Raw genomic sequence first — 19,472 nt, 5'->3', positions numbered from 1 at the left:
CGTCGTAGGCGCCGGGGAACCTGACGGTGGGGGAGGGGGTGCCGTTGCCGCCACCCTCGACCTTGATCTGGGCGCAGCCCATGTAGAACTGGGCGCCACCGATGGCGCCGGCGGCGTGGAGAGCCGTGTGCTCGGCTCGGACGAGGTACTCGCCGTCAGGGAGCTCCTTGGGCAGGGTGAAGGTGAAGTTGTGGACGCCCTGGTTGTTCAGGAAGGTGGCCCACTGGATGCCCTGCTCGTTGATCTCCGAGTAGGTGAGCTCGTAGATCTTGAACCAGTCGCCGTCGCCCTTGTACTCCTGGGCGGCGCCTGGGGCCTTGCTGAGGTAGACGGCCTGGGGACCGGGGTGGCCGAGCTCCGAGTTGACCTTGAAGCCGAGCTGGTCACCGGCCTGGACCGTCTTGGTGTTGGTGGCGGCCATGATCGCGGCGTCGATGCCGCCCTGGTTGCAGATCATGTTGGGGGAAGTGACATCCTCGATGGGCGAGTTGGAGTTGGTGGTGCGGCGGACAAACTCATAAGCCTCGCTAGGCGCGCCGTTGACGATGAGGGACTCGAAGTTGTAGTGAGCGAAAGCCGTGGGCAGAGTAGCCGCAATGGCAAGAAGGGCAGAGAGCTTGGAGACCATTTTTGCGATTCTGTTGGTGATTTTGTCGTAGAGACTTGCTGTGTTGCTTGGTATGTGGGTAAAATGGGGTCAAGAACTTGTGGGAAGTTTCGAGTTGTTGAAAAGAATGGACTGGATCTACCAGGTATCGTGATGAAGAACGAAAGTTGTTTGAAAAAGAATGTCAAAACAAAAAAAGAAGGATGCCAGCAACAGCTGTAGCTAAAGTGAAAGACACTGGATGTTTTTGGTGATGGACAACGAAAAGAGCAGAACTCTCGTGTCCTGGCGATACTCGCCGGAGTCTTATACGAACACCATTCACAGCATCCAACAGATACATGGCACTCAACGTAAGGCACGCTATCGTCCCATGCGCCGAAGCCACCTTCATCTCCGTGTTGTGGATAAGGGGTGCAGTGATCGGAGTGGAGAGGTTCAAAGGATGGACCAGGTTGTCGGGCGCATGTCCTGAAACCTGCCAAGGGGGTGATCCTCGAGGGATCTCAGGGGGGGCAAGGGGGATGGCGGGGGGTTCAGCTTTTTCGTATCCGAGTGTCCTCCCTCTTGCCATGATCCGGGCCAACCACGAATTGACGTTTCGCCGTGACACTCGCCCGTAAGTCCCTGTCAGCATCGACTCCCACGTATCAACTTGAGTGGATGACGAGATGTCATGATAAGCGAAACATAGTTCGGACGACACTCGCCAACCTCAGCCGGCCTCACCACGTGCATGTCCCCCTCGCCTGGCCTCGCCTGTCCATGCGCCGACATTGCAGCCTCCACGCGCCGCGTTTCATCCATCCCCTTCTGTCGGTTGTCCGTAGACGAGAGGCACCATGGCAGAAGCAAGGCCAGCAGCAGCAAGCAGGGAGACACGAGCTTGGACTTGGCAGATCGCCACCATCGCCAGTGGTCCCGGCCGACAGGACCAATTTATTCGAGGAAACGCTTTGTCGCGGCCGCCGTCGCCTGGCCCGGATGGCCCGCTCCATCGGCCGGCGCTACGAGTACACGCATAGCTGGACTGAGGTCATCCTTTGCCCGGCCACTGCGGTCTCTCTGTCTATCCATCTATCACCAACTAGTTGAACGAGGTGTCTTCTGGCCGTGTGCACTTGTTGAAGGAAGAGTGCGACCTCGCCACGGCAAAATTGAATCCAATGTTCGGAAACGACTTGCCGTAACCGGAAGCTTCTGATCTCCACAGCGTTTGGCTTCTTTCGAGCCAAGCTGACATCGCGCGGGAAGCAACCTGGTAAGCGAGGCGGCTTGACGACTGCTTGCCCTTGCTTCCCATCACATCCCTTTGCCGATCATTGCCATGCCGCTGCTCATCATTAGATCCGCCCAGGTTCAAACAGCATGGACATACTGCTGGCCCGTCATCTTTGGGGCTTCACGGCGGCAAATGCGGACACTGCGGATGGGATGTACATCTTCATCACGGCGGCAAGGCAGGCCATTTTGGTTTCCGTACCATCGTCAACCATTGTCATTATCATGATCATCGGATCATCAAGCATGTACCAGCAGAACAAAAGACGCCCAACGCCTCGCAGGTCTAGAAGATGCTCGCATCGCACATGCAGAATCCAAGCGCCCCAGACAGAAAACCCCAAATCCGAGCACACTCATTTTGAAACACACAGCTTCCCCCACCACCTCCTGCTAAAAGTGAGCCCGCGTCGAGGGCTTGCACTCAACCAAGAACCGGGCAGCAATCTTTCACCGATCGCCCCTGGTCCCGTATCCCTCCTCTTCCTCGCAGATCAGCGGCATCCGCTCCATGTCTGCCTCAGCTTTCTCCCTTTCGTTGTGTAACCCGACCTGGATGGCAACAAAAAGAACGAGTGCGATGCCAAGAACAGTCCCGGTCGCGCCCATCATTATGTTCACAGGCACGGGGTTACCATGCAGCGGGCCATGGGTCCATGCATCGAGACCCGACTGCGCAAAGCTGATGATGCCGGAGATGCACACCAAAGCGCCATAAATGCGCCCAAATGTGGCGAAGCCGAAGACTTTCGTAGCGTAATCGCTGGCAGTTGTTAGCCTATGAAGCCATATAGAGAAGCTTTCCAAACTTACGAAATGGCAGAGTAGTACAGCGGCCTGAAGATCACAAAGGCCACAATCATCGCGTACCCTGCCCACAGCTGGGGAATGCAGTTGAGCACGGCAACGACGATGATCAGGACGGTCAAGATGCCGAACGTGACCGGCACGCTTGCGTTGTTGAGCAAGACGGCAATGAAGGGTGTCGCAGCGACACCGCCAATGGGCAGAGCAGCATCGAAAAAGTGGTTGATCGACTCAGCCAGCACATCAGACCCGAGCATGAAGCGATACTGGGCACGGATGGTGGCGATGAGGTAGTTCATTCTCAGCATTTGGTGCACCGTGAGCAAGAGGATCAAGATGAACCACGGCGTAAGCATCTGCTGATGGGCAGGCAGACCGTGCAGGACACCCCAGACACCACTGGCCTCGAGACGCTCTTCCTTGATCTTCACGCGCTCCTCCCTCACCTCGGCATCACCAGTGAGATCGACAATCGCGTCAAGCTTGGCCCGACGGCGCTCCGCCCGGATGCTGCGAACGTGGTATCGCTCGCCATCGCTCGTAAGGTCGTCATCGGAGGTGTGAACGTCTCGAGTGTTGTCTTCAGCACGCTCAATCTTCTCCTCGAGCTCAGGCACCGAGTGGTAAGCATGCTCGGGCATGTATGTGTACTCGGCGACAAGGATCAAGACCGGGACAATGAGGTAACCAAAGAAGAACTTCTCCAGCGAGAAGTTACCACCGGTGGCGTCGTACGCCATGCGGTAGAAGAGGAAGACTGCCGCCGATGCATCGAAGGCACCAGTAACCAGCGCAACGACCACGCCCGAGTACTGAGGGAAGGCATTGGACAACTGAAAGCTGGGGACGAAGACAAAGGCACCGCCGACGCCGAGACAGAAGTTGCCGAGCAGATAGGCGTCAAACTCCGGGATGTAGAACGAGTACCCCATGAGCACGCAGCCCATGGCGAAGAAGACAGCGCCAATGTTCCAGCAGAAGCGGCGGCCATAGCGGTCGAGTGCAGCACCGCAGAACAGGGAAGCAACGTTTGTGGTGATGGAGGCAACGACGAAGAAGAGGTTCAGACGGATATCTTGCTCGGCGCAGGGGACAATGACTCCATCGTCTTCCCGGAACGGCTTGTCGTCGGCAGGACACAGCTCACTGTACACCCCCTCGGCGATCAAGACGGGCTTGAGGGCGGCGAAGCCGAAGACGATACCAGAGGCAAGCCAACAGGTGACGATGGCGGTGGCAACTTGGACTACGTGTCGAGGGGGAATGCATCAGCACGAGGATCGAGGTGAGCGTCAGGCAGTAAACATACCGAATCGCTTCAGGTCCGATATCTTGTACGCGGCGAGACGTGGCTCCTTATGCTGAGGAACGGCGAGAACCGCATCGTGGGGGGCGAATGCGTCAAAGCTCAGACGGCGATACTCGGTCCGGCAGGCAATGTCGGCAGCGGACAGGTGCAGGACATCCTCGTGGGGAACGTCAGGCTTCGGGCAAGGCGGTGGTGCCTCGTAGTCAAAGCCTTCAGACTGGGTGACATGCTGGGCGAGCGACATTAGAGCTGCGAAACGTCTCGTATCTCAGCCGGCCGGATGTCTGGTGTTCAGCGGTGGCACGCGGAGGAGGAGGAGCCTGGCGACAGTCAAGAGGACCAGCAGCACACGAGCACAAGCTCGGCTCAGCACAACGCAGCTGTTGTACAATGTGTCGACGAAGAAGAATGCCTTTCCGTGAGAGAGCAGAGCAAGAAAGGACGGAAAGCCGAGGAAGGATGGCAGGCCCGGTCAGCTAGTTGTAGGTAGGGAAATATCTGCCCTCCCCCCCCTCCCACTCCCACGCTGGTCTCCCGTGCATGCCATGTCGGCTACGAGTAGGAGGGATGGAGCACATCATCGTGAGATGGCAACATCGACACCCGAGGCGGAGTAGCAGGAGGGGAGGGAAGGGGAGGGAGGTGTGTAGGCAGGCACGGGAGTCGATGTAAACACCATAATAGTGACAGCAATAGGAGATGAGCTTGCTCCTCTGGGGTGGGATGCGGGCATCGTGACATTCTGGGAGGGCCGGGACATGGCGGTTACGGGGCCCATGCCAGGTTGCGCCTGCCGTGGACGACATCGGACGGTCCAATCTAGCAGGAAAGAGCGAGCACAAGCACCGCACCCGCCTCTGCGGCTGCTCTAGCGCCATTCCACGACGGTCCAGGCTTGCGGGCGAGTGCATCTAGCCAACTGCCCCCCCGGCTCCTCACGCACCACCGGACATCTGTTTTCCCCATCGTCCCTACCCTTTCGGTAACATGCTGCCCAGGTTGCGACTGCCGCTAAGCTTATCGAGGGAACGAGGCAGGCAAAGGGCAGGCAAGGACCTGGTGAAATCGGCTGCTGCCAGCGAGCGGTAGCGGCGTAGCGCTGGGTTGCCCCCTGGCCAGTCGCACGCCACAGCTGGTCCATGCTCCTCGTAAGCCCTGGTTGTTCTTGGTGTCATCGTCCACCCCATACTGCCTCTCCAGTAATCGCCCCCCAGTCCTTCTCGCGCTGCCCCGGTGTGGGTGAAGTTATCGTGAAGAAAAAAAAAAAACAAGAGCATCAACTGACTGGCAAACGTTTCCTATCGCGGGCGTGGGAGATGAAAACATTGCTCCTACCCTCCACAATGGTGCTTTTACCTAACCAAGGGGGGAGGATCCCCCCCTCAACACCATGCCTCCTCGAGGCCTGATGACCGTCGTGAGATTGCATTGCCCCTCCCACCCTCCGCATTCAGTTCGACTGTTCAGTCCAGCCAGTCTATTTCCTGCCGGTCGCTGAATGCTGCCATCGGACAAGAAAGCGAATTCCGACAAAACGCCATGAAGATGCAGCGCCATCACCCGTCATGTCGCACAGGATGAGAGACCAGCACCAACATGGATGGCATGGGACGAAGCATGCAGCAAGCTCGCTGCAAGACAGGGTAGCTCAAGTCCCAACCAAGGTGTGTTGCTGCCCCTCAACGGGCGGCGTCTGACGACGACGATGCTCCGAGCTAAGAAAGCCATTCCCCCCGCGAGCTCCAGAGCCAAGGTGGCGCATAGACATGCACTGCCCTTCTCACCGCCATCTCGTCTCACTTCCTCACACCCTCATCCAGTCTCCCTACTATCCCACCTTCACGATAGCTTCATCCACACCTTTCGCTCAACCCGCGTTCCTTCCGATTGCTCTCTTTTCCCTTTGCTGCCGACACCCTGCCTTCCCTCCCACTCCCCTTCCGTGATCCCATGGCCATCATGCTGTTTGCCTTTCGCATTTTCTCCCCCAACCCCCCACGCACACCGCTCGGTGCTTGCCGCTGCAGAAACCCGCAGATCGGTCAATAAGCATTGCGCCTGCATTTTTCCGTCGGCCGGAGTCCCATCGTGACCATGCCGTGGATATCGCAGACTCGAAATCTCCATTGTCGCTTTGGTTGATGAATCGAGCCCCCGATCGTTGTGCCGTGGATCTCGTTCTTACGCATTCGTTACCGACGTGGCCAGGACTGGGCTGCTTTGCTAGCCACCATCCGCCGTGTCCGCCTCACATGGTTGCTTGAGAACCGCTCTGCCCACCCCGTCAACGCAAGTCATGCCCGTGCAGCTGGCGTGTTGATGCTCCAACCCCCACCGTCGCGTTGGGTTGCGACCACCCCACCGTCCTCCAACCCAGCTACGATGTTCTCCTCCCGTGGACCGTTGGCTACTCCCATAACCTCGCGTCAGAAAGTTTCCCACCCGCCCGCACCATCTGTGCTGGAATGCCGAAACACCGCGAAATCCACGAGCGCGCAGGGCGATTGTGGGCTGCGACAGCCGTAGCCACTGGGGTTTCTCGATGAAAGGCAGACCGCTCGCTCTCCAACGGAACCAGTTCTTGCCATCAGCGTCTGCCAGGGGGCGCCCCAGCAACCCTCCATCACCTAGGAAGCCTCACTCTCCCCCCCTACAGCCCCTCCGCGAAGTCATGACACAGTCATCGAAGAGAATCGCTTGCAATGAGTGGCATCTCAAGAGGAGGCATTCGCAGTAAATACGTGTCACTCCGCGTGCGCCATCTACCTCCAACTCGCCGTGCATATTAGTTCACGCAAACTACATCACGAAAGTTCACGGTGGCAAAACAAGTTTCAGATTGTACAGCTAGCTGGCAAGTTGGCCGGATAAGCGTCCTCTTCTTTCTGGCTGCATGGCTCAAACCGGGGAAGCGGAGCCGCTCGCGAGCAGCAGGTGCAGTTCAGCGATAGAGCTGGTGTGCTACTCGAGCTGCGAGAGGCTTGTGGCTGGCGGCACAGTTGCCACCGGAGGCTGAAGTGGGCAGCTGGTACTGGAGATAGGCGATGATCTGGCAGTCGGCATGGATGTCAGGGTAGCGGGATCGGCTGCCTTGCCCTTTTGCATCCCCTCCGTCGACCGGTGAGAACGATTGTCTCGGGAGCCGCAACGAGGCTGCTCCGTGTAACGATGCCGTCCTCGCTTCAAGCTAGGAGCGCTTGCTCTTTCTTCTGCAAGCGGCTGCACCTGGATCGTGCCGCGCCGTCATGAGCGGCAACGTGTACAGAAGTCACGGCGTCGTCCTCTGGCCACCGCCCGTGTTCTATTGCAGCGTTGGCGAAATGGGTTGCTCCACTGGCGATCTGCTTCGCGGCAGGTGTGAACCTTGTTCGTCATTTACCCTCAATGCCGCGTGTAACAGATCATGGGCTGTCAGAGGCGCTCGGCACCCTGCCTAGCAACGACGGCATGAGAACGAGAGCACCTGCGCAGACTTGGGCGATGCCGGATGATTGTCGTGAGCAAAGAATCGACTCGGTGACGACGAACAGAGCCTTGAATAGCCTGCCTCCTAATCGGGAGGGGACAGTGGGACCAAGAGATGTGTGACACAGGAGACTGCAGCTCACAGCTCACGTCTTGCATGGTTCCATGCTGGACTGGGTACCGCAATGGGCAGTTCAATGCCTGCTATTGATTGCAATGGTCAGCGCTGGCGGAAGCAAGAGGGGCGACCAGCGGGGGAGACATCGACCTTCACGCCGGTGCATCGAAGCGTGAGCTTTGGACCCTAATTCCGTCACTTTTCCCCTGCGTCTGGCGTTGTGTGTGTGTGTGACCTGCATCCAATAGCGCCCGTCGATAGGGTGAATGGCGTGTCGTAGGTGCACATGGCTTTGAAGATGCGACGAAGAAGCCAGTGGTATTCGAGGAGGTTGCCAGCCTCCGGCTTGTCGAAGCTGATGATCACGCCGTTATGGTGAATAGTGCCGGCTGTCGCTCGACGGCACGGCCAGCGCCTCGTCCAGCGCGAACCTGTGCTGATGCCCTACCTGACGGGTGAGTTCAGGAGGCTCTCAAATGGGCCCTGGGTCCCCTCTTTGGGCTGCCCAATGGCCCCGTATCCCCGAAGTGTCGTGTCCGTGATGCAAGGGGTCCAAAAACGGGGCGATCAATCACGGGGACTGGTGATGAGAACGACGCGATTGACGGTTCCTCACCAACTGCACTCTTCACTCGCTGAACCGACAGGAACATCCGCCGGTTGGCCCCGCAGAAATCTGTCGTGAGGTCATTCAGCGGGTGGTTCCAATGCCAGCGAGGTTTTCCAAGCTTTTTTTCCTTTCTTTCCCTTGTCTTTCGATGCGGCGTCCGCGCTCGATGTTGATATCTTTCCCCGCCATTCGCACCCCTTTGTCGACGACCCCGCGTTCATGGTCGGCCATCACTTGTCGACGCGTCGCTGACTCGACCACTCAAAACCACACCTGAGATGACCAGAATGGTCACCGAGGCCGCGGCCAGACGTTGACATATATATCGGGGAAAACAGAGAGACCCTGAACATTCAATTGCGTAGCCGTGTCGGACTGTTAGCAAAAAGAAAATCTCAAAACATACTACCTCTGGCAGTGCGAGACCTAAGGGAAATACGGACGAGCGCAGCCACCCGTCATGACGTCGGCCACGTGGGCAGCTCCTGACCTGGACGACCTGGCACAGGCCCCAGAGCCTCTGGCGAGGGCAATACTACTGGCTTTGTGCGACGACGAGCGGGTAGAGGCAAGAGCCCTGCGTTACTATGAGCGACTTCTGCAGTTCGAGGCGGATGCGGCACAAGGCGCTGGTAACGGCGCTGGAACGCCAGCCGTCGGCGATGAGGTCCGGAGCCCAAGGGAATCGAATCCAAAGAAACGCAAGAAGAAAGCAGGCGATCCACGGATATGTGTGCAATGTGACTGCGTCTTTGTCGAGGAGGAGAACGGGTACGAGAGCTGCCAGTACCACGCAGGTAAGAACGCGTTCTCGTGCCGCCGCATTTCCATTGGCATAGAACTGTTTCTGACCAGACGGGAAAGGCATCATTGAGCTGTTCGACGAGACGAAGGTCGATCTCGACTGGGAAGAGTACTCGCTGGAGCACCTGGACACCCCTTCCAATCGTGCCATGTTTCCCGAGGCGTTTCGATGGATTTGCTGCCGCGTAACGGCCAATGAGCCAGGATGCAGACGTGGAAGACACGAAGCAAATCCAGATCGGTCCCTGAAAGGGCGAGGTTCGGAGTCGCGAGAGTCAAGTCTCGACGGAGATCCCCTGCGCCTGGATGCACCGAGACCAGGCGAGTTGACCGCCAACGAAGGAGGACCGAAACCAGAGGAGGCCAGTCGTCAGCTCGAGTTACGAAAGTTGGGGTTAAGGCAAGGCCCAAGATGATGATGATAATGATGGCAACGAACGACGAGATGAGAAAACTTCGCGAAGATGGAAAACAACAGACAGCCAGGATGGCCCACATGGAAGGGGGTGAAGGAGAAGGGAGGTGCACTGGAAGAGAGTGCTTACGCTCGGACATGCAGCACCAGCCACGACACCAAACCGAGTGATAGCAGGCATGTGTGTCCGCGGCAGACGCACAAGCGAGACGTTTTGAGAAGGAAAGAAGGCAAGAACAAGGGAAAAAGAATGATGGCGACGGCGCCACGACCAGGCAACTGGAAAGGAGAAACAGGGGTCGGTGAGAGGTGTCGAGCAATCGGATGACTGCCGGTGTGCCCCGGTGACGGAAGCGACGGCCGGACGCGGTAGCTTGTGGTCATGTGCCGACCGTGTACTGTTTGTCAAGTCGTTTTGAAGTCTTCAGGACCTTGAGGCACGTTCAACAATGCGGGCATGACCCAACGACGACCGAGCTTCGGGGGAGCGCGGGTTGGACATCTGGGTCTGTTGTCGCGACGCTGCGCCTTCTTGCAGCGGTCGAAACCTGTCCTTGGGTTGGCTCGCCAGACCCCTGCGGCGGCCCAGGGATGACTGCAGGAGCTCCTGCCCGCACATGCGATTTTCTTAGCAAGAGGAAGGGCAGTCCTCACCTTGTCGTCATATATGTATCAAATACCGTGCAGCAATCAGGCATTCTTCCCACCATTTCACTTAGTACAGGGTTACAGTTGTGCTTTTACCAAGCGGCGAGAGCAAAGATGTAGATCCAAGACCAGTCCGCAAAGTATACTCTCACCGAATCTGACAATGCGTCAGAAGCACATCACTGTACAAAGTGTTGCGAAAAGGGACACCAACGTGTCAGAAACACGAAGTTTGGGGAGAAGAAATCGTGACGACGTTTTGTCCGACGTTTTGCTCTTTGTCATCAAGTACTGTACAAATTTCGCTCTCCATCAACCAGGTCTGCGTGGCTTAGCTGGTCAGAGCGTCGGTCTCATATTTATTAATATGACTAGGTCATCAGACTTAGATATCCGAAGATCATGAGTTCGATCCTCATCGCGGACATATGTTTTACACTTTTGCGCCTATGTAAGTAAGCCTGTTCTTAGAATACGAAGCGATTCATGATGTGCTGTGGCATGTGCCCAGAACGCCGGCAAGAGCGATTTGGATTGCCAAGTACTGTGAGTCGCGGTCGCCAGAGAGTTGTGTTTGCGAGGGCGCTTGTCCGTTCTTGTCAGAAGGCGGGCGAGACCCATTCACACTCTACTGGTGTTCAGGCACTCAACCTGGCATGCTGCTGTAGCGGAACATCCATGCCAGGCTATTTAGGGATTACAGGCGGAGTACGAATGGCTATACATGAATTCAACATAGAACCACCTTCTTCGAGGGCTTTCAAGACCAATTCTTCCCATGTTCAGCGTCTCAGCAGGTGCACAGTTCGCACCCATCATCGATGAGCAGGTCCCCATAGCGGCCGGTACTCCTGGTCATCATACACCGCCATCCACAGACCGGGCAGCGTCAATCCGCATTCCGGCTGGCCGTCTTCGATCAATCGCCTCGTGACGTCTTCATTCCACAACCCTCGCGCCCTGCGCTTCTCCACCGTGCCATGTGCCCACGCCTCGAAGCTCACGCGGTCCGGAAAGCAGGTGAGCGGCCAGAACCTCCCATCATCGGTGTCGATCGGCAAGCGGCAGAAGTGCTCCGTCAGGTCAAAGATCTTGCGCTCCTCGCCATCTACGCGTATGTGGATGGAGCCGAAGCCCTGGTAGAGGATGTGGCCGTTGAGGAAGTTCCCCGATCCGTCGAGGGCGTGGCGGATCCAGCGGGCCAGGGAACTTGCCAGGCGCTCGGCGGCCGCAACCAGGTCCACGGAGGGGAGCTGCAAAGAGCTAGGAATGAGGTTGACCTGTGTGCCGGGCTCCGGGGACGCAACGTCAAGGATCAAGGTGTTGGCAGAGTACGCGGCTATGCAGTCGCGGCGGGACGCGGCATGTGAGAGGGGGCCCTTCTGGAGGAAGCCGGCAAGGAGGTATATGTAGGTGTGCTTCAGGTAAGACGCGTGGCCATGGGCTTGAGACAACGAGCTCCGCTTGAGCGTATTGTTCCAGACGGGATTGTCTTCATCGGGGAGGTCGGATATGCGGAGCGCAACATGGAGAGTGTCGATGTGGTGTTGGCGGATAGGCACTGCAAGCCAGGTGGGCCAGATACCAGAGCCAGAGACATGCATGAGGTCGAGCCGGTAGGTCAGAGGACCCTTGAGACGTTTTAGAGTTTCGCAGCATATTTGGCGATTCGTCAGAAGAAGGTTCAACACAGTGATGCTGTTCCAGGCCGTTGCGTCAATGGACCGTTCCGAGAACAGGTTGGCTCTCTCGAGATGGTCATTTTCATCATGGGCCAGCGTACGCACTCGATTGAGCGTCGCCGAGGCACCGCTGGGTGGTGGCCGCCCGATAGCGATAGCATAACCGAGTATCAAATCGCGAAGCTCCCGTGGCAATGCCAGAAACTGGCTGTTGCCCATTGCTGGAACAGCGTGATGGTGTGCGCGGTGGTTTACGTTTCTGGTGGGGGAGACAGCACAGACCCGCATGTGCGATCAACAGTCCTCCAGGTACCGTGCGTCAGGCGTTGTAAGTACATTTCCAGTGGCACAGAGCACTAACTCAGCCACTTGAGGTCTGGACATGACATCTCGACGGCAGGCCTCCAGACTTCCAGTTCACGAAAGCCATCGAACCTAGGACGTATTGTTTTTTTCACCCGCGCTTTCATGACCAGAGGACCACTCTAGCTGCAAAATTATTTAGCGGCTCAAAATCTAGTCCATCATGGAGTGTCAATTGGTTGCCACATAATTCCGACAACAAAATGACTTTTTGAGGCCTGATAGGATAGTGTACAGTCTTCAGAGATACTACCCTTAAGCTCACAACTTTTCACCGTAGCCCTTCCCAGCATCTCTTTGGTATCACGAGGCGGCTTTGGCGGAATATCAGGGTGCGCCTGCGCCCTGGACCTGGATGCTCCCATAATGCCACTTCTGATGATCTACAACGTTCTTTAAAAAGAATCTAGAATGCTAGAAGATTTCGAGCCTGGCAAGAGTATGGAGTGAAGAATGATCACCCTAGTTGTGGAAAGGATGACCAAACCTTTCGGCCGTTGCCTTTAAGATTCTCTGGCTTCCTTCGTCTATAAAGGCATCTCCTGAGATACGTTTTCCCTCCATCCATTCTACATACACATAGATAGGCTTTGATGCTGCCATGATCCCTTCCTTGACCCATCATGTGTACTCTTCTCGGATCGAGGTTGACTGTGCTGCTGCTCTTCGCATGTGCATCTCGTCTAATGTCGGCCCTAGCGGACATTGTGACATCGGGCTTTTCCAAGCTGAGGCCCGCCATCGCAAGAACCGCTGTTCTTGATATAAGGGGAAAAAGAAAATCCGTAGCAGCTGCGATGAAGCTCGTGAAAATGGTAACAAGCTGTGCTCCCCTCAACAACTGGGGCAAGAACGCTCTCCGGGTGTATCACGGCAAGGAGCTTGTCCCTGAGAAGCTGGCTGTCAGGAGACCCTGTAGAGCCACAGCGCAGGGGGCTACTTTAGCGCTGAGGCTACGAGAGAGTACATATTAGGACTACGGAGGGCCCTCCAAGCTGCGGGGGGCCAGAGTTCAGATGTATTGCAACCCCCTACCTTATAGTTGTGGCCTGCAGACCACGAGTGGAAGGCCTCTTGACTCTGCTCCAAATCAAGCACTGGCACTGGTCCGCTAGGTATTTCATATGAAGGCTCTTCTAGTCTCTCTCTTAACATATCAAGATCTTATGAGTGGATGAAGTAACACGAAACGATCAAACCCAAGATGCACAGCTCCGGGGACATGGGCATTTTCTGGCGCGTACCCCTGCCAGAAGAATGCCATGTAGAGCAAGCCGTGCTCGGTACGACCGCCTCTGATAATCTTGCCGGCGTCACTCGCCTTACCTCCTGTCTTCGACGTAAGCCGTTGACTAAACCAATTTCTCCGCCAGGAGTCACTGAGAACGACCATGCTGCCCGATTCTCTACTGCCAAATATGACAAACAAATCTCACACGCAACCAGATCACGGTCTGCCACTGGGGTAAGCCGAATCGACGGTACACACAACAACAACACAAAATGGGATTCAGGACGGGCCTCGACGAACCTGGCCAATTGACTCGTCCCCTTGCACCACAGACAGAGAGGAAAATATGGCGCTCGATGCAGTTTCGGTTGAACATGCACTTGACATACATCACAGGAACAAAAACCATCCCCCGCTGGATACCTATATTCAGGTGAGGGCGGTGGAGGCGGTTGATGAAGTCGGACTCTATGCCTGAGCGTTGGTGTTGCCTGGGGTAGGGTAGAGGAGGAGGAGAGGAGCGATCGTTCCTCGGCAAACAAGATAAGGGACTTTGATACTTAAAATAAGTGAGACAGAATCACCTACATCTTGTGAGACAAAGGGCGCTGGTGAAATGGTGACTTTGCTGAGGCCTCCTTCGTAGGATCTGGCGGGGTCGCGTCTTGCCTCCATGTCGTCACTTCGGTACCCCTGGCCGCTGGACCCTGAAAGTTGTGGGAGGCGCTGGGATCCGGCACTTGGACGCTTATGTCATCGGGGGTCTTGCCCAGTTACAGCCAGCAACAGCACCCGGCCTATTCGGGTTCGTCGCGGCTGCCCGAACAGCCTCAGCTGAGGGAGGGGGGGGGGTCAGCGCGCGGGTAGTCGCAATGCGAACGCGAGCCCCTCCTTCCACCCGCCCAACTGAACTGAGGGCCGCAACTCGACTGGGACTGCCTCGTTGAAGACCTGTCGGAGCCGCACTGCGCCCTACACCAATTCATCGCCCATAAGCAACCTGCCCTGCCGGCACCGCAACCCTCCCCTCCAATTGATACGCTGCAACATCGTGAGCCTCTTGTCGCGACCCCACGCTTCCTCATGTCGCAAGAGCCAGTGGAAGAGGTGGATGGGGAGGACAGGAAACGGGACAAGGTCGCCGAGTTTCTGTGAGCGCGAAACCCTCAATTCCCCTGGCCACCCCCCGCAACCCCCGCCATAACGTCCCGTTCAGCACATCGTCGTGCCGTTTGCGGCGAGCACGAATCACCCTGGATCTGCGTACTGACGCGACACAACAGCAAGAAGAACCTGACCAAGGGCGAGCTAGCACTGAAGCGCGCCGCCGGCCTCGGCCAGCAGCCTAATGTCGTGCCTGTCACGGAACCACGCGTCGACGGCGAATCGCGTCACGTGGAGGTAGCATGGCACCCTGTCGGCGGGTTCGCCGGCAAGTGGTTCGCCGAGGACACGGGGCTGGGCAAGATGATCACGGACAAGATCAACTCGTACCCGGATCCTACGCAGCACTGGGCCGTACTCGTAGGCGAATTTGCGCATCAGCTGTGGATGGTGAGTCTAAGGGGCGGCCTCGTTCCATCTGCGTCACCTGAGGCTCGGTCTTTTCGCTGACGCAGTGTAGGATGAGAATTTCCATGTCATTTACACGAATGAAAAGGTCACCAGGGAGGGGTGGCGCACATTCAAAGTCGGCCAGACACGCTTCAACGACGACGCTGTCCGCCGCGCCGGTGAGTCCTTTTCGCCCCTCGTGATTGTGATGGCGAGGGAGCACTAGCTCACGGACCCGTTAGGCGAATCGGTCATCCAGAGCATCAGGAACAGGCAGCCACGGTATAACCTCATCACGAACAACTGCCAGACCTACGCCCTCGAGCTGCTCGACGCCATCAAGGTCAGCGGCAGCAAGGAGTTCGGCACCACGCTGGCCGTCTACGACAGGCTCTTCGGCGAAGGCGCTGTCAAAGACCTGTTCATCCAGGACCAGCCGCCGCCAGCTCAGATTGAGGGCGTGCCGCCGCCGCCCCAGCGGACCGATACCGTCTCGCTCGCGCAGCAGGTCATGAACGACAACACGAATCAGCTGGACACGAAGCAGGAGATGGACAGGCTCGACATGCAGCGCGATGGCACGCAGAGCCCGGACTATGTCAACGACAGCGCCAGCGGATCTCGGGAAACCCTGGACGATGGCGACCCAAAGAAAAAGAAGAAGAAGAAGACGAATTCTTTCCTGTCACGATTCATGCCAGGCAAGTCGAGCGACTAGTTGTGTGTGGGTAGAGGTGCATGTTCGAGGCGACGCGGAGCTCTTCGTTTTTTCTTTCGGGTACATTTGATGATTTGCCATTTTCACAAGACTACAGATGCTGGGCTCGATTTCTGCTTAGAATTCCAATCTTGCTTCATTATGTTCACAACAGGGCGATACATGCCCATGCTCAATATATACAGGGTGAATAGCCTCCACCTGCTGGCTTCACTTTTTTGGCACACCCAGTCTGGCCTCGCAAGGAAGCCGGGGCAGTCCAGCTTCTCGCTTTGTCGAACCACACCTCTACCACGGCCGACCAGGCAGCTCCGCCAGAGGCGACGTGCACTTGGCCTTGAGCGCGGCCTTGCCCTCGTCGCTCGTCGCCGAGACGCACGGGGCGCCAACACCGTCCTTGATGCCGTCGCACAGGATGACGGGCGGGCCGCCGCAGGGGCTCTGAACGTTGAAGTCCTTGAAACGAATGTTCTCGCATACGGCGTTGGGGCTCGAGCTGCACGTCAGGCGGGCGACGGCGCGGCCGTACTTGCCGCTCGTGGTGCCGGTGAAGTTCTCAAAGAGAACGTTAGAGATGTCGACCTTGGAGGGGAACTGCGCGCACGTCGTCGAGTTGATCTGGAAGTAGCAGCTGTCGAGGAAGGCGGCGTACTCGTTGTTGGCGTTCCAGAAGTTGCGGAACGTCACGTTGTTGATGAAGCCGTAGCCGGCCTTCTCACCGGCCCACGACTTGAGGCGGGCGCTGTGCTGCGCTGGGTGTCAGCAGGTAACTGGCATGAGAGGTGGAACAGCGGACGTGGATTTACCTGGCCGTTGAGCATCCAGACGTTCTCAATGACAACGTCCTGGATGAAGGACTTCTCGCCCTGGTACTGGCCAATGGAGCCCATGGACTGCCCGTGGGTGCCTGAAGATGGTGTCAGTCAGCTTCATATCGACTTGCCGTGACCAGTCATCGTTGCTTCTTCTTACCGTTGCAGTACATGGTGTCGACGTGAATGTCAGTGGCGTTCGACTTGGGCGAGAAGCAGTCATCGCCAATGTTGACCCAGGCCCTCTCGACGCGGACCTTCTCGACGTTCAGGGAGTCGAAGAAGTCGGTGTTCTTGGGGAGAGCAGTGGCGTTGTTGGACTCGGCCGTGCAGGCGACGTCCTTGAACGAGATATCCTTGGCTACAAAGTGGAAGAAAAAGAAGACAAGCGTCAGCAAGATGACTCGCGGACCACCCCCGAGGCAGCGAACGGAGAAACTTACAGGTGACGACGAACGTGGTCCAGCAGGGCGAGTCCTTGAAGTGGATGCCCTCGACGTGCAGACCCGTGGCGTTCTCGGCGTAGAACAGAATGGGACGAAGGTAGGCGTTGGCGGGGTCGAGGATCTCGAGGCCGGAGAACTCGTTCCACCACCGCTGGCCGTTGCCGTTGAGGACGCCCTCGCCGTAGATCTTGACGTCCTTGCCGCCCCACTTCCAGAACATGATGCTGTTCTGGAAGGGGTGGCGGAACGAGTTGGCCTGCCAGAAGGGCGTGTCGTTGGTGAACTTGATCTCGCCGTCGAGGCGCACGTGGACGTTGTTGAGGAACGTCAGGTCGAGGGGCTTGCCGATGACAAAGGTCTCGCCCTTGGGCAGGTAGAGGGTGCCGCCGTGGTTGGCGTCGTGGAGGCCCTTGAGGAAGGCGTCGGCCACGTCGTCCGTGTCGTTCTTGGAGGCGCGGATCTTGATCGTCTTGCGGTTGCAGGTGGCGCCGCGGCGCTGGTACGGGTGCTTGACCCGGAACTCCTCGAGGGAGCGGGGGACGCCGGCGGGGATCTCGAGGGCCAGGACGGCCACGACCCCGGAGAGGGCCGTCAGGAGGGAGGCGATTCTCATCGTGTAGTCTGGAGCACTCTTGGGTTTGCGAGATTGGACCTGAGGGTGAAGATCTGGTAGGAGGTCTCAGAAGCGTGCCGAAGCCGAGCGCCTTTATACGTCGTCCACATCCATCTCGACGTCACCTCCCCTGAGGAGGGAGCTAGCCATCTCGGTAGGTTCCTGGGTACCTCACCTCTCTGATCTCAGGCACGAGAACCCCTCGCGCCGCGTTTCGGGGTTTGATTTCTCCTCCTGCCTCGGGTGCTTATTTCCCCTGGGCTCGTCTCCGCCATGGTCCCCCGCCAGCGGCCCCAGATTCCCCTCACAGATGACGCCTGGTCGGAGAAGACTAGGCCATCAGGCTTGCCTCTCGCAGTCTGCCACACGGAACTCGGCACCGCAGGATGGGGGCGTGAGAATGGGCAAGCCCGCTCGAGATGGCAGCCTCGTCTCCCAAAACAAGAGCAGAACGAGAGCTCGTCGAAAGAGGAACCCTGCCTCGGCGGCGGCGGCGGCCCCGGGGCATTGCTGTGCATTTAGCTGTGCCGGATAGCCGTTCAGGGGAACCGATCCTTCTTCACGCCAAGCACGATCATTGATGGAAATCCGTCATGGCTCGCCACGCGCCGCCTTTGCAACGTGCGGGCTGGTGTGGGGAGAGAGCTGCAGCGCCAGGGCTGATCTAGACGACCCACATCACGGCTTTCCATTCATGGGAAATTGTTCCCTGGGGGTGCCTAGGCGAGGGGGGGGGATCCCGATGTGTCTCCCTGGGGGTCATTTGGGGAACTGATCCCCGGGGCTAGATCGCCGTTTGGTGGTGGTGCGGGGGGCGGCCCCGAGATATGCTTGTTTTTTGTCTTTTGCCTTTTTGGCCTTGTTACCTGCTGGTTGCAAGGGAGGGGCCCTGCCTGGAGGTGGTATCGCGTGGGCTGTAGAGTGGCCAGATGCACTGCAAGCTGAAATGAGCAATCTATCTGCGGCATGGGCTGCAAAGGCTGTGAAGGGCTCTTCTCATGTGCCCGTCAGCAAAAGATATGGCTGCGCTGTCGCATCTTTTGCGCCAACGACACAACATTTGCCTGCAGCTTTGTATCTAATTGCTGTGGAAATTGTTCGTTTCATCGTCGTCTTTGTCGTCGGAAGAATTGTCGTCTGATGACCGAAGACGAGGTGCATCCAAGTCGAGCGAAGAAACCAGGGACCACGACTGACGCTTCCTTTGCGTGAGGAATCAGTGAGGGAGGAGGGCCTCTGTACTCGACCGGCCGGCCGACCGTCTCAGAAGGTCGAATGCTTCTCAGACCCAAGGCGGTGTACGTCAGCTGCTGGAGGCCTTCGAGAAAGCAGCAGAGACGATGGGGAAGCCAGCAAATCTTCACATCAGACGGATCAATCTTCAATCATTGTATGTTTAAACATTCCTGACGTTCCAAGTGAGCCGCATCGAGTCCAGGAGGGGCGGGCACAGGCTGAGCCGCAGGCTTGGAGGATCTCTTGGCACGCCCGCCAAGCGAACTGACATGTCATGGCCCGATGCAGGGTGTTCGCCATGACGTCGATCTGAGCCCGGCTGCTGTGTGAGACCACCGCAGATCGTTTGGCGATGTTCAGCTGCGCTGCTTTCTGGTGTTCAGATCGAGTTGAGGTCCGGAGGCCGGTTGGTGTTGCAATTCGTTTCGTGCCTTTTCGTTGAGGCGCCAGGTCCTCGGTTGACGAGGCACGCAGGTGGGAGAGGCACACAGGAGGGAGTGTCAGCAGTATGTCAGCAGACCGCGAACGAGGTATTCATTCGCTGTCTCACGATCTGGGCAGATTCTTGTAGAAATTAATTCTCGGCAGGTTCTAACGAAATGGACTATAGCTTAGGTTCATCATCGGAGGTATCATACGCAAACTCAGGAAAAGAGGTAAACAAAGTGGCCTCCAGAGCTCATCGCAGTCTTGCACAAGATGATCCAATCCCACGATCGCACAGTATCTCACGACCATATTCATCCTCGTACC

The 19,472-nt window shown here is 57.4% G+C and overlaps 6 protein-coding genes and 1 non-coding gene across 7 annotated transcripts; 3 read left to right on the top strand and 4 right to left on the bottom strand.

The window, feature by feature from the left end:
* Positions 1-20: 20 nt before the first annotated feature.
* On the bottom strand, positions 21-628 carry D7B24_007174 (uncharacterized protein; the record flags this gene model as incomplete). Its single annotated transcript, XM_028641288.1, has 1 exon — positions 21-628. A coding segment is annotated over one exon (608 nt), but the record flags the coding sequence as incomplete, so codon positions are not given.
* A 1,710-nt stretch (positions 629-2,338) lies between these two features.
* On the bottom strand, positions 2,339-4,248 carry D7B24_007173 (uncharacterized protein; the record flags this gene model as incomplete). Its single annotated transcript, XM_028641287.1, has 3 exons — positions 2,339-2,651; positions 2,702-3,941; positions 4,005-4,248. 3 exons carry the CDS (start codon positions 4,246-4,248, stop codon positions 2,339-2,341), a joined length of 1,797 nt encoding a protein of 598 aa, XP_028494725.1.
* A 4,409-nt stretch (positions 4,249-8,657) lies between these two features.
* Positions 8,658-9,417, top strand: D7B24_007172 (uncharacterized protein; the record flags this gene model as incomplete). Its single annotated transcript, XM_028641286.1, has 2 exons — positions 8,658-8,994; positions 9,062-9,417. 2 exons carry the CDS (start codon positions 8,658-8,660, stop codon positions 9,415-9,417), a joined length of 693 nt encoding a protein of 230 aa, XP_028494724.1.
* Positions 9,418-10,384: 967 nt separating this feature from the next.
* On the top strand, positions 10,385-10,491 carry D7B24_007171. The gene has a single exon. It is a non-coding gene; the product is annotated as a tRNA-Met (tRNA).
* Positions 10,492-10,879: 388 nt separating this feature from the next.
* On the bottom strand, positions 10,880-11,965 carry D7B24_007170 (uncharacterized protein; the record flags this gene model as incomplete). The annotated part of the gene is made up of 1 exon (XM_028641285.1): positions 10,880-11,965. The coding sequence occupies one exon, from the start codon at positions 11,963-11,965 to the stop codon at positions 10,880-10,882; it is 1,086 nt and encodes a 361-aa protein (XP_028494723.1).
* A 2,458-nt stretch (positions 11,966-14,423) lies between these two features.
* On the top strand, positions 14,424-15,612 carry D7B24_007169 (uncharacterized protein; the record flags this gene model as incomplete). The annotated part of the gene is made up of 4 exons (XM_028641284.1): positions 14,424-14,491; positions 14,624-14,894; positions 14,965-15,099; positions 15,154-15,612. 4 exons carry the CDS (start codon positions 14,424-14,426, stop codon positions 15,610-15,612), a joined length of 933 nt encoding a protein of 310 aa, XP_028494722.1.
* Positions 15,613-15,900: 288 nt separating this feature from the next.
* D7B24_007168 (uncharacterized protein) lies at positions 15,901-17,483 on the bottom strand (the record flags this gene model as incomplete). The annotated part of the gene is made up of 4 exons (XM_028641283.1): positions 15,901-16,359; positions 16,419-16,519; positions 16,585-16,785; positions 16,868-17,483. 4 exons carry the CDS (start codon positions 17,481-17,483, stop codon positions 15,901-15,903), a joined length of 1,377 nt encoding a protein of 458 aa, XP_028494721.1.
* Between the last annotated feature and the right edge of the window lie 1,989 nt (positions 17,484-19,472).

Source organism: Verticillium nonalfalfae (assembly GCF_003724135.2).
Source record: "Verticillium nonalfalfae strain VnAa140/NRRL 66861 chromosome Unknown scaffold_55, whole genome shotgun sequence".
Taxonomy (NCBI): Eukaryota; Fungi; Ascomycota; class Sordariomycetes; order Glomerellales; family Plectosphaerellaceae; genus Verticillium; species Verticillium nonalfalfae.
Note: the sequence above shows the minus strand (reverse complement) of the source record. Positions and strands in the feature narration are given on the sequence as shown.